This window comes from Pleurodeles waltl, chromosome 10 (genome assembly GCF_031143425.1).
Source record: "Pleurodeles waltl isolate 20211129_DDA chromosome 10, aPleWal1.hap1.20221129, whole genome shotgun sequence".
In the NCBI taxonomy this organism is placed as follows: Eukaryota; Metazoa; Chordata; class Amphibia; order Caudata; family Salamandridae; genus Pleurodeles; species Pleurodeles waltl.
Window position 1 is genome coordinate 932,130,501 of NC_090449.1, and position 18,701 is coordinate 932,149,201.

General features: G+C 47.1%; 1 protein-coding gene across 3 annotated transcripts in view; it reads right to left on the minus strand.

The window, feature by feature from the left end:
- Positions 1-18,701, minus strand: part of GLCCI1 (glucocorticoid induced 1) — a 250,093-nt gene that overhangs the window by 149,752 nt on the left and 81,640 nt on the right. For all 3 annotated transcript variants that reach the window (XM_069211722.1, XM_069211721.1, XM_069211720.1), the window contains exon 3: positions 1,934-2,020. In XM_069211722.1, the coding sequence (XP_069067823.1) occupies positions 1,934-2,020 (87 nt within the window). The remainder of the gene's footprint in view (positions 1-1,933; positions 2,021-18,701) is intronic.

The window sequence follows — 18,701 nt, forward strand, 5'->3', positions numbered from 1 at the left end:
TGTCATTGCCCGTTGGAGAGGCCAAGGCACCTGCCACCAAAGTTGAGGGTCCTGAGTTTGTGGAGGCAGAGTAGCTCTCAACAGTCAGGGGGGAGGGTATTCATGTTCAAAATTATGCAGCGCCAGTACAGTCACCTCCTGATAGGATTGTCACAAGACCCACGTTAGGCACGGCGGCACCGATCTTCTCCTCCAGCAAATAGCCGTCACTCTGGGGTTGCTGTTATGTCGAGTGCAACCCACAGTGGAATCTCAAAGTCTGTGGTGTGGAGCTGCCAAGGTGGCACTAGTCCAGCGCTCATCAGGGGTTGCAGCAAGAGTTCAGAGGTAGGATATGACATGCCCCTCCACTTGTGCTGTCCCCTTCAGTTGCACGGGGTGCTATGGCCGTTAACCTTGGCTGATTTAATGTCTGGCTACAGCCTGGCAATGCATGTGGGCCCCTGACTGATCGCATCTTGCCCAAGGTCACTGTTTTGTCAGGTGCCACCCAGGGCGATGGGAAAGAGGCGAAGTAGGGGTCCACGCAGCAGTGCAAGTCCCCGTGGCCCACTAGGGCTGCAGCAAAGGTTCATGGAGTCAATATGACGTGCCCTCTTTGCAGTGGGGGCACACTTAAGAAGGGCAGCATCCTCCTCAGCCGTGTGAAGTTCCTGCAGCTGTCATTTTGGACTCCCCCCGTGGCAGGCCTCGCTCTGATAGTCCACAAGGGCAATGTACTCCCAGTGAGATCAAGGTGGTCAAAAAGGGGACCCTCCGCATCAGCCCCTGCATTGGCCAGTACAGATATGTCCCAAGGGGGCCTCTAGGTTTCCTTGTCAGGCAGCTATTTTTTTTTAATAGCTCTCTACAAACTCAACAGTGGGTCCCACCAGCCTACTACTTCACGGCCAGCACTGAATGTCACCCTGCAGAGTTAGGGAGATGACTGCACCCAACACTATCACCAAAAGGACACATTGGCCTTGCATACCCTAGACCCCAGGTGGTTGCCATGGGTTTCTTTGTTGTTATGGCAGCAAGCACCTTGACATAGTAACCTGGCCTCTCAGCTCACTTTAGTAGGCCACAGCAGAACCTGTGCCATTTGCTCCCTGCCGCACTGCAGTGGCCATCTCACACACTATGTGGCTAGCCATGCAGCCAAGTCTCACTCAGTTTGCTGGATTTCAGGTTCACTGCTACTTTTAGTAACAACAAAGTCTGGATCTCGGTATGCTCCATGTGCATCTGTGGTAGAAATGGCCAAAGGAAAGTCTTGGCGCTGACGGCGGCAGATAGTTTGTCAGTCCAACAGATTCCTGTATTCAAGTGGCCACATATGTTATTGCCTCTCTGCACTCACTGTCAGCATTCTTAATCTCAGTTACCTTATTAAAAAAAAATTGTAGTACAAATGATATTATTCAAAAAAGTTACTTTTGTAAGAAGAACAAAAGAAACGAACTCTGTAACGAGGGTTTCATAACTGTAGGTTTTGTACATGCTTTTTTACTAATATATCTATATATCTCTAAGTATCATGAAAAGTCAGTAAACCCTCATTCAGGATCCAGTTGCAGTGTAAAGTCTTGAGTGAGCATTTACTGACTTTTCGTGCTTGATATAGAGATCGCTGATGGGCTCCTCTAATGCTACGTTGCACATCCCAACACCGCCATCCCCATATCCCGCCACGCTTCCCGGCCCTCGGGTTACTTTTGGAGCAGACAGTTATTGGATAGATAGATAGATAGATAGATAGATAGATAGATAGATAGATAGATAGATAGATAGATAGATAGATAGATAGATAGATAGATATAACTGAAACTATATTTTATTAGGTCACATTTTTTATATTTTCATGTAGGACCACAAATTGTACATTATTTAAATGTGATAAATGTATAGAAGAAATTTGAATGTAACTATTATAAAATACATAGCTTACTTCTTTCAGTTGGTCAGCACTTCCCCATGATGCGGACCGCTGATGGGAACTTTTCTTCTCCGCTCCTTCTTCCCATGTGCTGGGAGTCTACATGAAAGAATGCAGTATTATTCTTTTAAATCCAAAACTAGCTATTTAGTTTACATTCAATTGTAAAAGAAAAAAAGCTTTTAGAATCCTCCAGCATGTCTCACAACAATAGCCTGTAGAATAACGAAAAACTGCTTATCTGCAATCCTCGGTCCAGGATCAGGGTACTGTCAGCCAAACAGCAAACACTGAACATTGCGGCCTTTGACAGCTTCCAGAATGCCTTTCTATGGACTCCACCAGGTGGACACTGGGGGTGGGAGTAATGAGAGCAGAGCTGGAGACATTCTGTACCCAATGGGTAATGTAAACAGGTCACTGATAATCACGGTCATATGAAGAGGGCCCACTGGGTGCATGACACGGATAAAGGACAAGCCTATAGCCAGAAGGTGTTGGGTGTGCCTGAAGGTCGGGCCCAGTAAGTACTGGGTGGGAAGAATGCATCCAGGACATGCCCACAGGTCTCACCCGGAGGATAGATGGGGTATGGTAGTAAGAGCCTGAACTGTCCACTTCGAGCTTTGTGAGCTCTTAGCTGTAATCGAAGCATGCTGGGTGCAGCTGAAGGACGTCTTTCTGCACGGAGCGCAGGAGGAACAGTAATTAAGGAAAGTTAACAAGACAGCACGTGTCCTTCTGCTATAGCCCAAAGGTGCAGAACATCATTCCAGTGCAGACCAGCCACGCCCTATTTTATTCCACTTCCCCAAACAGTGTAAGAGGGATCTATTACATCTAAACCTCATCACAACAACCATTTCGTTTCCAGTCCAAGTGCAAAAAGGATTCCGGGGTAAAAGAAACTGATGTCGCCCACACGAATGGCACCTTAGTGGACTCACTAACCCAATGCAGGCACTGATGCATAGAAGACCTGCAGAATAACGTCGTTATCGGAGCACTTTATGACTTCTGTGTGAGACTGTAAATAAAAATGTTTACGCACCAGAGATGGTCAGTAACTCCTGGTATGGAGCTACGTCATCACAATAGCTCTGCTGACCCTCTAATGAAAATATTTCTTAATCAGTTACTTATTAGTTCTCCTAATTCCTTGTCACTTGATACCACGGGTCATGGAGGAATACCTGGGAGCAAGAATAATATAAAAGCAATTCAAAATACCACTATGCCTAGCAGGGGTTGCTCCAAATTAATAACACAATCTGGGTAGACAAGCTGACATCTCATTACAGAAACAGAGTCTCTCCTGCGAAACATAAGTCTGTGTTCAACTAGCACCCAGGAAATGAACTCTTCATCCATCTGATAGAAAAGCGACACACTGAGTTGTCTAATACAGAATCCTGTGCTCCTTCGAAGCTGTGCCTTGCACCAGGCAGTCATCCTGATACCACAGATCAATATGTCTTATTATCTTAGGTGATGTGCCACCACTCATACAAGTGATGCTAGCTGCAGGCTAAGTGGAAGTATTCTGCATTTGTACGCTCCAAGGCATATACGAAATCTGAAGAGTGTTTTTTTGCGAATTGTAATGAAAAGTAACTTAATGACAACTGTTGATCACAATCCATCGCTGCTCGGAATCGTTTGTGCTATTCGTGTAGACGGAGCACATCGATTTTATGGATTGTCAAAGGTACAGAATTGGTACCCGGAAGTATCTGATTATCTCTTGGCACTTTCTCTACATTATGGCGGCAGAGATTGATAACATCGGTGTTGCAGCAGATAAACTGGGTGAGTGGGTGTTTGAAATAAAGGGGGTCTAAAGGCTTGAGATTTAAAGGAATGAAATGGAAACAACGTCCTTAGGTATGATAACCACACTGGATTCACGTGGTAGTAATAAATACCGCCACAAATTATAAGCTCCAAACAGAGAACAAGTACTGCCAGCTGCATAATGAAAAGCGGGATACGGAAACGCCCTTTTAAAATGTAGACTTTTTTTCTTTTAAGTAAAGCTCTGTTTTATTTGAAAAACGTTTAGATAAACATAGATTTTGGATTCATTTTAATGACACTTGAGATTTCAAAACAACAAGTAAAACAGATTGCCATCTGGATTCGAAATGTGATCCTGTAGGCTGAAGAAGAAAATAAGCTGCCACCTCCATGTAGTAGTGAACAGTGACGCTGATAGCGGGAAACGACTAATTTGGATATGTATCTGAGAATTTAACCCACTCTCGTCCGTGGGCGCTTTATGTTTCCTTCTTGACCAAGACTATCTTGGCCTTTAAAACAAGAAATGGCTATCAATTCCGCAGGGAAACGTAAACGTGCTCATTAGGAATCATGTGATCGGCAGATTCACCAGCTAAATACAAACGATTTGAGATGAACGACAGTGATCGCAGGCTTGAAGTCTGCGCACTCAATGAGAAGTTATATAGCACAGAGTGATTTGTTATGTCAGTGCTGATGAATGCACTGAATGAACACAAAAATATTTGTCTGTAAAATACAACAGATAATACAGCTGTATTACTAATATTACTTTTAATTATATCCCTTTTGAAAGAGAAATTATAGGAAACAATTTTCATAGGACTAGAAACAAAGGAAAACATCATCACTTTAAGGCAATCCAGGATCTACAGAACTTAATTAATCAAGGGGATGTGGGTCAAAGAGTACAATTTGATGGCCTACTAAGGGAATAGGTTGTGAAAATAAATACCTCTTGTGAGTTCATGCACTGCCTTTAATGGGGAGGAACGAGGACATCTATGAAGTTAATGAAAATATCCATTAAGTAGACATACAGGTAACATTTCCTTCTACATCGCGATCTTTATTAATATTCCTAAAGACGCACTCATCCTCTGTGGAAGAAAATCACAGGGAACAGGAGCAGGCGAGAGAGAGAATGAATGAAAGTAGTTAAAAACTGTCCAAGACGGCATGAACAGTTGAATTATGTATTTATAAACCATAGTAAGCTACTTGCGAGGCAGCTTTAGCAAAGAATGAGACGTAAGTGTCCAGCTTCAAAGTGACTTCCATCTGTTTATCTTCAATTTATATTGAAAGGAATGCGAAGAGATCCTGAGTGTTTAGCCTAGGGAATGCAACTGTGTCCTGCTGCAACCATGAGCCTGTTGACCCTATAGTAATGAATGAAAACAGCTAGACACAGCTCTGCCACTGGCTGTTCGGTTGCTCCCAAGACTGTGTAGGTGATGTGATTTTTTTTTTGGCACGTTAGTGTCTGTACCACAGTCTGTCAGAATGACCTTCTGACGAAAATGAGAGAAAAAACGTGTCATATGAGTGGACAGAGAAAAAAACACTGACAACGAACGAGCAACATTTCAACCAAAAAACAGTCAAAGGAAGGGAAATGCACAAAAGTGGAATGGGTCATTGAACAAAGGAGGAATGCAACTCGTGTTTTTGAGACATTACGCGATAAAGTGAAGTCCACCAGAAGAGGTAATATGCAGGACTGTAGGCATAGGTTTGATATATTAAAGTATTCGAGGAGAAAAGCCTAAGGCAGGATAATCTCAGACCTTACGGTAGGTAGAATATGCTAAAATGTTGGGCGCTGGATGGAATATTTGCAAGTCTCAGACACTGGCAAATCGCTTGGGCCTTATTCTAGCCCATCGTTAGACTGAGAACACCCATAGAGAAGAACTAGGATTACAATTGAGTACCTTTTATTTCTTAATTATGGGATTCTCTCAGATATTTTTAAAAGCTAATTGATAACCCAACCTTAATGGTGCAATCAATGTCAAAGAATTGAACTGTTAGGGAAATAAGTTACAAAGAGAAGCCTGCCCCGCTCAAGTATCTGTCGGAGTACGAATTCAGACAGTGGTGTGTAGCAAAAGTATGGACTGATATCCAAATGGCATCCTTAGAGATGTCGGGAATAGAGATATTTCTCATCAGCAGAAGCTGCTTTGCGCAGTTGAATGGGCCATAGGCTTATCAGACCAACTGACCTTTTCACAACAGGTAATGCAAGAAACTATCCACCTAGCTTTTGGCATGTGTCTAGACCAGAGGACTCCAGAATTATCTGCACTTTGTACAAAGTGTTTTTTGCCAATATTAACTCTTAGAAAAAACCTGGGACTTTTGTAGATGAGTCAAAAATAGGTATCCTGCAAATCCAGAGTGATTTGTTAAAGACGCGGGAAACGTTGATAAGCAGACTTCTCTCACTTCATCCGTTTGCCTTTTCTTTTTTAATCAAAATGGGACAAATATCTTGTTTATGAAATTTCTTCATGTTAAAGAAATCACAGGAGGCCTCTCCTTTGTTCCACTGATGTGCCTCTCCACTGGTTCTACTGTGTCTTTCTCTGGAGGTGTTAGAGATGGACAGCTGGAGAACATGATTTTGTATCCACTATGCACAAAATCATCCAGCACACCCTAATAAAATAGGGCAGGGTGCTATGTAGGTAAAAAGCAGTACATGTACTTATGTGTTTACATGTCCTGGTAGTGAAAAACTCACCAATTTATTTTCCACTAGTGTGAGGCCTGCTCCTCTCAGACTAACATTAGAGCTGCAGTCATATCCTTTTGAGTGATAGATTTTATTCAGGAAGGAGTGGCCCTATCATGTTTTGTATGGCCAAAATGTTAATAGAATATCCTGCTTACTGGTGAAGTTGGATTTAAATATTACTATTTTAGAAATGCCACTTTTAAAAATTGTGCATTTCTCTACATGTACTGCCATCTGTGCCCTACAGCCCGTCTCCAATCCATGTCTGGTCTGTGCTGGTTGACAGCTTCCATTGTGCATTCCACCAAAACAGCCATAAGCACAGCACACTCCGTCACATCTGCATACTGAGTTGGTCTCCCTGGGCAGGAACCATGGAAGGGTTCACTCTTACATTTTAAAGGCCAGTGGCCTGCCTCACACAAAGGACTACCCCCTACAGGGATCCTGGCAGACAGGACTGGGCAGAAAGGGGAACTTGTGCACTTCAAAAGCACTTTTTGAAGATTCCCCACGTCAAGGACATTTTTGGGTATATAAACTGGGTCTCTGACGCCACCAAATCAGACACTGAGGGACCTACACCTGGACTCTGTCAGCGAGACTGCCTGGCTGCCTAAAGGGCTCATCTGGACTGCTTTCCTGTTTGTTGCCCTGCAGCCTCATGCTTCCGGCACTGCTGGAATGGCTCTGCCTTCCTCCAAAAGTGCTCTCCAAGAGCTTTGATTGAGCTTGACTCCTGTTTATGAAGTCTCAGGGCAAACAAAGACTTCAAACTTTCAGAAAATCCTTGTGTGTCAGAAAATCGCTGCAACGCCGGCAGAAATCGAGCAGCATCTGCACTGAAGTTAATAAACCGCCGCACCACAGACCAGAATGATGCACCGCCAAACTCCCAACCAGAAATCGATGCAGTGCCTGAACCGCAGCTAAAATTTTGCTGCATCGCCTACTGAATCGACTCAGCGCCGGCTCCCGCTACCAGAGTGTCAAGAATTTTCAACACATCATCCCTGGGCGTCGAAATATCACTGCAATGCACAGAGGAACCAAGGCTGCATTCCTGGAAATCGATGCATCACCTTGCAGGGTGGAAAGAAACAACATTGTCTGTGCCGCACGCGAAAATCCAACGCAGCGCCTTATTTTTCAATGCATTTCCTCCTCTGCAGCCCCGTGCATCATTACTTTTGACGCATCACAGGTACTGTGTGTCATAAAGATACAACAACTGATTCTTAAAGTCTGAGACTCTTTTAAATCTTTAAAAAGTGATATTTCAACTTGTGCTTATTGGATTTTTGTTGTTTTGACTAGATCTCATTCAGATAAATACTATCTATTTTTCTAAACCTTTGTGGTGTATTTGTTTGGTGGTTTCACTGTGTTACTCGGAGTACTTTACACATTGCCTTCTAAGTTAAGCCTGCCTGCTTTGTGCCAAGCTACCAGAGGGTGAGCGCAAGATAATTTGGGTTGTGTTGTGACTTACTAGGATTGTGGCCCCTACTTGGACAGGGGCATATACCTCTGCCAACTAGAGACCAAATTTCTAACAACTTTGTACCACAGGTGTGCTCGTCAGTAGAGACGGAAGGATAGAGGCTTTGTTTTCCGGGTGCCTTCCCTTCAGTTGTGGAAAGCCACTGAATATTGCCTCCCGCGGGACTCCTTCTGCTTCTAAAAGGCCAGCTGTTGCCGTTTCTGTTCCTGGCTTGCAAACAGAGATGTGCAAATGCTGTTTGCTTTTACTGCAGGACTTAAACTGCACCAGTGGAAACTCCTACCACTCTTCAAGGACAACAGACTTTAGAGTTTGTTTCATTTGTTAGATTTCCTCATCGTCTTGAGGGCAACAATGGCTTTTCCAATAAAATGCAATTCTAGCCTTGTCTGATAAGCATCAGGAGACATAGAAGTAAGCATAAGTAAGCATGAAGGTCTCATTGAGTTGCCATTGCATTGCAAATATCCACTGCATCTGTTGCTTCACCAATCAAATTATCTGAAGACTGCATTCTTTCTTCACTGTAAACATAACACTTTATTTTCTCTCTCGGAAGGTATTGCAGGACTCGAGTCCCAGAGGGTGCTCAAAGCAGCTCAAAAGTACAGAGCAGCAACGAAGAGGAAATGTGCTAACATTTTCCTGTGTGACATTCTGCAAGACATGAGGAGATAGTGTTTTGTTTAAATATCTTTAAAACAGCATGGTTTAATACTAAAGTGTGTATAATTTGCTCTGGGGAACCTCTTTCCGTTTTCTTTTTTGTTCTAAATACGCCGTTGTCACGAGGAGTGTTTTCAGACAGATATACTGCTATATTTTGGCTAACTGGTAACACAAATAAAGAACATAACACAGGAAATTACATTCCTTTCAGCACGCTCTTTTCGCTTGTTATGATTGAAAAACATGACAAAACCAAACAGCGGTTTTCACGATCTCGCATAAGCCTATACTTATTCTACATTTTATGACTACCAGAAAGAATCTCATAGTGAAGAACATTTCTTCTCAGACCCTTATCTCAAATGGGGCCTGGAGGGCAGCTTAACTTTCACCAAAGCCACTGAACTCCTTGTATTAGACGGTTTTCATCCTCAGAGTCACTTTATGATGTAACGTCCAAAAGAAACAAACAGTTGGGCCAACAAGTGAAGGCACCAAAACATTTGACTTCAGCCAGAGTGAACTGTCATCTCTACAACCAGACCAGCTAGATTAGTCAATGATCTGATGATAAAATTGACACTATTGTGTCTTCAGATACAAGACCCAGGGTCTGATACTCTTTTGGGCGAGAAATTTAAGGAAGACTTCAATTCTATCCTACAGGGACTGGTCCTGACTCCGACAAAACTGCAGTACAGCTAGATGCACAGTGGTCCGGAACACTTGAACTCCATAATTTTTGTTAGAGCTGTTCATCTGCTATCTCTGTTAAAAAGTCTACAGGAAAAAGATACATAAAGACAAGGTAACTGTTTCTTGGCTGCAGACACCATCACGGACCCAGCATGAGAATAGTTTGTAAGGAAACTTGGTCTATAGGTGGAGGTTTATGACTACTTGTTCCTGAAAGGGCAGAGGCACGTAAATGGTGCTATCAAATCCCTGGTGAAAATCCCTAGAAATGAAGATGCCTAGGGTAAATAACTCCTGCTGAAGGAATATCCAAGGCTTAAAAAAAAAGTTACAGCCCTGTACATGAAAACAAACTGCTCGAAATGCTCCATAACATCAATGAAAGCCCACAACGAAGAACAGCAGGCCAATGAAAAAGGGGGAAAAAATAATGCCACAGCTGGCAGACCTTTATGCTTTTTTTTATTTTTTTACGGGAAACTCAGCAGAACTAGAAGTTAAGGGAAAGATTCTGCTTTCTTTTCTTTGTAGGTTTGCCAAGCTTTGTGTTTAACTCCATTTATTTTAAAGGAATCTTATACTCACCAGTCTGTTAACCGGTACAGTGCCTTGGACGAGATCACCTCGTCCTGCACCCGGGAACAGGGGTGAGCGCTAGCGCTCTCCCCATGGGGCCCCCCCACCCACACACCCCGGTCGTGGGAATCCCTTCCCCTTCCACCCCCGAGCCCCCCAACCCCCACCCCCGTGATGTCAGCACGCATCGCGTGCTGACAAACACAGAGGTCTCCTCCAATGCGCTGGAAGCTCAGCTTCCAGCGTGATCGGAAGAGAAATGCAAAGCATTTCTCTTCCGATCACGTGGAGGAGGCCAGAGAGGCTTCAAAGGGAAGGAAATGAATTTCCTTCCCTTTGAAGTCTCTCTGAGCGTTTCAAAAGCTGGATTGTAAAGCAATCCGGCTTTTGAAACGCCCACTAGACACCAGGGATTTATTTTAGAAAAGGAAACCGGCATGAGGGGAGCGACCCCTTGGGCAAGGGTCGCTCTCATGGGGGGGCATTTTTTTTTTAAGGCCTTTTCTGCCCCCCCCCCCCCGAGGGCAGAAACCTCTAGGCACCAGGGATCATTTTTTTTTTAGTTTTTAGAGGTGGGGAGTGACCCCTTAGGCAAGGGTCGCTCCCCTAGGGGGCAAATTATATTTAGGCCATTTCTGCCCCCCTTAGGGGCAGATTGGCCTATTTTTATGAGACCAATCTGCCCCCAAGGGGGACTGAAACCATTTGACACCAGGGAGTTTTTTTTTTCTTCTTGAATTTCACGCAAGGGGAGCGACCCCTTAGGCAAGGGTCATAGCCCCTGGGGGGCAAATTTACTTTAGGCCACTTCTGCCCCCCAGGGGGCAGATACGCCTATTTTAATTAGGCCGATCTGCCCCCAAGTGGGGCAGAAACCACTAGGCACCCGGGATCTTTTTTTTTGCGCCAATGTCACGCAAGGGGAGCGACCCCGTGGGCAAGAGTCGCTCCCTGGGGGGGAGGGGGATGGGAGGGCAAATTTATTTTAGGCCATTTCTGCCCCCCCGGGGGCAGATCGGCCTATTGTTATTAGGCCGATCTGCCCCCGGGGGGGGCAGAAACCTCTAGGCGCCAGGGCAACAAAAAAAATGTGCGTGTTTTTTTTTTTTCCCAAGAGATGGGGAGCAACCCATTAGGCAAGGGTCGCTCCCCTGGGCCAATTTTTGTTAGGCCAATCTGCCCCCATGGGGGCAGAAACCACTTAGGCACCAGGGATTGGTGTGTGTGTATGCGTGTGTTTTCTTTAGGGAGGCAGCCCCTTGGGTAAGGGTCGCTCCCCAAGGGAGCACATTACTGTTTGCCATATCTGCCCCCCCATTGGGGGGCACATAGGCCTATTTTTGGAAGGCCCATCTGCCCCAAGGGGGGGCAAAAAGTCCACCAGAGGCCATGGAAGTTGTTTTTCCAAAAAAAAAAGAGGGTGGGGGTATGGCCATACCCCCACCCGAAATAAATGGGGCCAAAGTTGTCCTGCCCACTGGTGAGCAGATGGGGCAATTACCCCTGATCCACACCCCAGGGGGGGACAGAAAGTCTACTAGATGCCAGGGAATAAAAAAAATATATATATATATATTGGGGTGGTGGCTACCAACCATTATGGGCCTGGTTACGCCCCCACCTCAACTGAAGGGATAACAGTCTTTCAGCTCTCCCCGCACTCTAAAACATCTTATCCCACAGCAAGCAAGAAGGCATTTGATTATTTTGGGTTTTAGATTTACATTTGGGCCATGAGAACTTGGCTTACTCTCAAAACCATCCCACTTGGAATGGTGAGGGCTGCACTTTATAGACTTTGGGACGCTGCCATGTAGAAAAATCCACAAGACCTAGACACATCTGAAAACTAAACATCTGGGTGATTCCAGACTGGTGTGTTTCACATGCACCCCGCACCATTTTTGTACCCACAATCCCCTGCAAACTTCCAACTTTGCTGGAAATCACACATTTTTCCCACGTTTTTGTGATGGAACCTTCCGGAATCTGCAGAAATCCACAAAATTCCTACCACCCAGCATTGTGTCATCTATACCGATAAAATTTCTGCTGCACTTGTCATGCTAAAAATGTTTTTTTTGCAAACTGCCCTTTTGGACCCTCTTTGTTCCCCCTCAATATCGACATGTTTTTGGCTCTTCCCTTTCACAAGCACTTGGCCCACCCTACACAAATGAGGTATCATTTTTAACGGGAGACTGAGGGGAACATTGGGTGGTATGAAATTTGTCCCAGTGCGGTGATCCCACACAGAAATGTGGGGAAAATGTGATTTTTTAATCTAAATTTGAGGTTTGCTGAGGATTCTGGGTAAGAAAACATTGGGGGATCCACGCAAGTCACCCCTCACTGGACTCCCTCAGGTGTCTAGTTTTCAGAAATGTCTGGGTTTGGTAGGTTTTCCTAGAAGGCTGCTGAGCCCAGGACCAAAAACGCAGATGCCCCCCTGCAAAAACAGGTCGTTTAGTATTTGATAATTTTGATGTGTCCACGTTGTGTTTTGAGCCATTTCCTTTCGTGGGCGCTAGCCCTACCCACACAAGTGAGGTACCATTTTTAATCGGGAGACTTGGGGGAACGCTGGGTGGAAGGAAATTTGTGGCTCCTCTCTGATTCCAGAACTTTCTGTCACCCAAATGTGAGGAAAACTTTTTTTTTAGCCACATTTTGAGGTTTGCAAAGGATTCTGGGTAACAGAACCTGGCCAGAGCCCCACAAGTCACCCCATCTTGGATTCCCCTAGGTCTCTAGTTTTCAAAAATGCAAGGTTTGGTAGGTTTCCCTAGGTGCCGGCTGAGCTAGAGGCCAAAATCTACAGGGAGGCACTTTGCAAAAAACACCTCTGTTTTCTGTCAAAAAAATGGGATGTGTCCATGTTGTGTTTTGGGACAATTCCTGTCGCGGGCGCTAGGCCTACCCACACAAGTGAGGTATCACTTTTATCGGGAGACTTGGGGGAACATAGAATAGCAAAACAAGTGTTATTGCCCCTTCTCTTTCTCTACATTTTTTCCTCCCAAATATAAGAGTGTGTGTAAAAAAGACATCTATTTGAGAAATGCCCTGTAATTCACATGCTAGTATGGGCACCCCGGAATTCAGAGATGTGCAAATAACCACTGCTCCTCAACACCTTATCTTGTGCCCATTTTGGAAATACAAAGGTTTTCTTCATAGCTATTTTTCACTCTTTATATTTCAGCACATGAATTGCTGTATACCCGGTATAGAATGAAAACCCACTGCAGGGTGCAGCTCATTTATTGGCTCTGGGTACCTAGGGTTCTTGATGAACCTACAAGCCCTATATAGCCCCGCAACCAGAAGATTCCAGCAGATGTAACGGTATATTGCTTTAAAAAATCTGACATCACAGGAAAAAGTTACAGAGTAAAACTTAGAGAAAAATTGCTGTTTTTTTCACCTCAATTTCAATATATGTTTTTTTTCCAGTTGTTATTTTCTGTAGGAAACCCTTGTAGGATCTACACAAATTACCCCTTGCTGAATTCAGAATGTTGTCTACTTTTCAGAAATGTTTAGGTTTCTGGGATCCAGCATTGGTTTCATGCCCATTTCTGTCACTGACGGGAAGGAGGCTGAAAGCACAAAACATCGTAAAAATGGGGTATGTCCCAGTAAAATGCCAAAATTGTGTTGAAAAAACACCACACACCCCTAAACATCACCCCACACATCACAATACACACCATCTTACACATCACCCACACCACCCCATGGCACCGCAAAGACACCCCAGGTTTTCTGAGGAGGAGCTCAGGGTAATGGTGGAGGAAATCATCTGGGTAGAGCCACAGCTATTCGGATCACAGGTGCAGCACATCTCCATAGCTAGGAAGATTGAGCTATGGCGCAGAATCGTGGACAGGGTCAACGAAGTGGGACAGCATCCAAGAACACAGGATGACATCAGGAAGAGGTGGAAGGTGCGTTACGTGGTCTCAAGACACCACATTGCAGTTCAGCGGACTGGCGGCGGACCCCCACCTCCTCACCCACAACTAACAACATGGGAGGAGCAGGTCTTGGCTATACTGCATCCTGAGGGCCTCGCAGGAGTAGCTGGAGGAATGGACTCTGGAAAGTCAAATCTTTAACTACCATATCCCCCACCCTACCTGCATGCTATCACATACCCCCACCCTCACCCCCATCACTCCAACTCCTCACATATGTCCCACTATCACAAACCACACATCCCAACACCAAGCCCTGCATGCAACAACAGAGCATGGACACCCATCACCAATGCATGTCCACTACACATACCCACACAGATCTCCAAACCAAATATCACACAATGTCCTACACAAGAATGTAAGCACTGGGGTACAGGGTCACCCATCCATTGCACACCATGGCACACACAGATGCAATAATCATGCCTTTGCACCCCTGCAGTACACCTACCCAACGTCACCGGAAAGGAGGTTCCAGATATTGTCCACTCCGCCCTCCCCCCCCCCCCCCACAGAAGAGGCCCCCAGCGATGACAGCAGCTCTGTCCAACTGGATCTAGATGACCAGCCCGGCCCATCTGGGACCTCTGGACAGTCGGTTCCCCTGACCACAGAGCCTCCCCCCTCAGGAAACACCAGCACAGCACCCACCCAGCGGGCCCATCCCTCTGTCCCCAGGATACGTCAAGCAGCAGTGTGTCCACCACTACAGGGAACCCAGGCAAACCCACCACCCCAAGAAAAGCAAGGACCTGGGGGCAGTGGCAGTGGGCACACGGTTCAGGGGACAGAGGCCCAGGAAAACCGGGGAACTGGGAGGTTGGCTGTGTGACAGGGGGAGGACCGGCCCAGGGAACCGATTCTCAACAAGGCCCTCTCCAACATCATGGGAGCGTACGATCATTCCCAGGAGACGATGGCAACGGTACTGGCCAAATTTCAGGAGACCCAGCGGCTGCAGGAGGAACAGTATTTGGGGTTCAGGGAGGAACTCAAATCCATCAATACCACCCTGGGCACCATTGTAGGGGTGCTGAAGGACCTTGTTAACACCAGGAGGGACACTGTGGCACAACAAGGGGCCCCTGACGCTAGCCTGGACGATGAACCTCCGCCGGCGCTAGTCGACAGGAGGCACCAGCACCCCACCCCCTGCAGATGGAGAACCACCCCGCAAGCGGTCCCTGAGATCCAGGACAAAGACAGAGAACAATGCGAAGACCCCCGCCAAGAAATGAGACCACCCTGATTGACATCCTTCTGTCCCACTTTGTCACCCTGTCCATCCATAAACTGCCCTAGCTCCACTTCCTATGCCCCTTTGGACAATGCACCTGTGAGACAAATAGACTGGACTCTGCCATGGACATTCCTCCACCATCACCCCTGACCACTTTAATACCACCTCAACCATTTTGCACTTAAATAAACACCCCTTGAATCACAAAACAATCTGGAGTCAGTCTGTGCTTTCACAAATGTGTATTTGCAATAACTGAGGAAAATACCAATGTCCATTCAATTTGTCAACATACCTATGAAACAAAGCTCTAGTCCATGAGGTAACATACCAGAGGTCACACAGTGGGACCCACATCTGTGAAATGGAAAGGCAAAGTGACAAGTCAGGGCCCATACACTGGGTGAAAGTGACAGACAGATGATAGGTCTTACAATTTTATCAGATGTAGGAGGCAGTGATGTCTTCTTAGCTGTGTCTCACTGGAAGTATTGCTGGATCACGGTGTTTCTGTTGTCTATGTCCTCCTCTTCTGCCTCCTCTTCTTCACTGTCCACAGGCTCCACAGCTGCCACAAGACCCCCTTCTGGACCATCCTCCTGCAGAAAAGGCACCTGTCGTCGCAAAGCCAAGTTGTGCAGCATACAGCAGGTCACGATGATCTGGCACACCTTCTTTGGTGAGTAGTAGAGGGAACCACCTGTCATATGGAGGCACCGGAACCTGGCCTTCAGGAGGCCAAAGGTCCTCTCTATGACTCTCCTAGATTCGCCCATGTGCCTCATTGTAGCATTCCTCTGCCCTTGCCCTGGGATTTCTCACTGGGGTCAGTAGCCATGACAGGTTGGGGTACCCAGAGTCACCTGCAAATGTCGAGGGACAACTGTTAGACACACACTAACCCTTAGGGACAACCCCAGACAACTATTCACACGGTATAGGGTCCGTGTCCTCACCTAGTAGCCAAACACGGTGCCTCTGGAGTTGCCCCATTACATAAGGGATGCTGCTATTCCTCAGAATGTCAGCGTCATGCACTGAGCCAGAAAACTTGGAGTTCACTTGGGAGATGTACTGGTCGGCCAAACACACCATCTGCACATTCATCGAATGATAGCTTTTCCGGTTTCTGTACACCTGTTCACTCCTGCGGGGGGTGGGATACCAAGGCCACATGTGTCCCATCAATGGCACCTATGATGTTGGGGATATGTCCCAGGGCATAGAAGTCACCTTTCACTGTAGGCAAATCCTCCACCTGAGGGAAAATGATGTAGCTGCGCATGTGTTTCAGCAGGGCAGACAACACTCTGGACAACACGTTTGAGAACATTGGCTGGGACATACCTGATGCAATGGCCAAGGTAGTTTGAAAAGACACACTTGCCAGGAAATGGAGTACTGACAGGACCTGCACTAGAGGGGGGATTCCTGTGGGATGGCGGATTGCTGACATCAGGTCTGGCGCCAACTGGGCACACAGTTCCTGGATTGTGACACAATCAAGTCTGTAAGTGATAATGGTGTGTCTCTCTTCCATTGTCGACAGGTCCACCAGCGGTCTGTACACTGGAGGATGCCGCCATCTCCTCACCTGCCCCAGCGGATGTGCCCTATGGATGAGAACGGCGAGCATAGAGTCAGCCAACACTGAGGTAGGAAAAAAACAATAGTATTGCATACATTTGTCAATACGCTATGTTATGTGCCTGTCTCTGTGTATATGCAAGGCCTACATGTGTGTGACGCATTAAAAAATAATAATGTGGCCACCTGAAATGGCGGCTGCCTGACCTGTAATGTGGGACAAGGGGATATGAGGTAACTGCGCTGGCATTGTACACCGTTGCGGTAGGCGGTCGAAGACCGCAGCGCAATCCTGCATTGGTTAACATTGGGCCCTATGGGTCCCAGGAGCCAATGACGATGTACGCAGGCGGTGACGGTACGCACCGCCGGGGACGTGACCGCCATTTTCTCTATGTTCACTCACTTGATACCTGATCTTCGACAGGAGAGGACACCACTGCAAGTGCTACTGTGACCTCAGTCTGGAAGCAACGATGGCTCATGTGTCTGGGGAAAGGGCCCCTGCCTTCACATCGGAGGAGTTGGACAAACTAGTGGATGGGGTCCTCCCCCAGTACACGCTACTCTACGGTCCTCCAGACAAACAGGTGAGTACACTGTGAGCATGCTGTATGGGCAATGCCTGTTTGGAGTGGTGTGGATGGAAGATATGGGGGAGATGAGGCCTGCATGATCGGATGGTGAGTGTATGTGCGTCAGGGCAAGGGTGGGAACTGGTGGGCAATGAGTATGACGGTCCGGGCGGTAAAAGTGTTAAGGTTTCCCCTGTGCAATTCCTCTAGGTCAGCGCCCACCAGAAGAAGGATATTTGGCGTGCCATCGCCAAGGACGTCCAGACCCTGGGAGTCCACCACAGACTGAGCACCCACTGCTGTAAAAGATGGGAGGACCTTCGCTGCTGGAGCAAGAATAGCATCATCAGGCGGAGGAGCTGTGCCACCAGAGCAGGACGGAGCTGCATTCCACATGGCCCTGGAGGGCCAGACAATGGAGTCTGAATTCACCAGTGAGGCGGAGGGCGAGAGGAGCTCCACGGCGGGGACAGGAGCTGAAACCAGCAGCACAGACTCTTCATCTGATAGGAGCTCCCTTGCAGTGGTGGGCCCCTCTGTGCCCACCGCATCTACAGGTACAGCCGCCACCCCCCCTACCAGCACCGCCCTCCCAGCAGCCCCTCAGCATGTGTCCCGTGGCCGCTCACCCAGGAGGGTGGGCATCTCCTTCGTCCCAGGCACCTCAGGCCCTGCCCCAGTCAGCCCTGCTGCCCTCAGTGAGGAGGCTATTGACCTCCTGAGATCCCTCACTGTTGAGCAGTCTACCATTCTGAATGCCATCCAGGGTGTAGAGAGGCAGTTGCAACAGACAAATGCATACCTGGAGGCCATTCATTCTGGCCAGGTAGCCCCACAGAGCATTTCAGGCTCTGGCCTCTGCACTGATGGCAGCCATTGTCCCTGTGTCCAGCCTCCTCCTAAAACTTCCTCCACCCAGACCCAATCCCCAGTACCTCAGCCTATCCCAAGCACACCATCAGACCAGCATGCACCCACCTCAACACACAAGGGTGGCTCTGGCAAACATAAGCACCGCACATCCCACAAGCACTCACACAAGCATCATACCCATGCACACATACCAACATCCACTGCCTCCACTGTGTCCCCATCCTCCACGTCTCCCTCCTCGTCACGTCTCCACTCACACCTGCATGCACTACATCTTCAGCCACTACCTCCATTACCAGCACGCCCATCACCACACACCGCTCATGTGCACTCACCACCCCCACTACCATTCACACATCCCCTGTGTCCTCTACCAGTGTGTCTGAGCCCTCCTCCCAAACTACACAAACGCAGTCACACACCCACCCAACAGCAATCCACCTCACAACAGCCTCCAGCCCATGCACCTTCACCCAAAGTCAGCAAACGAACACCACCTACAACCACTACCTCTTCCTCCACTCCCAAACC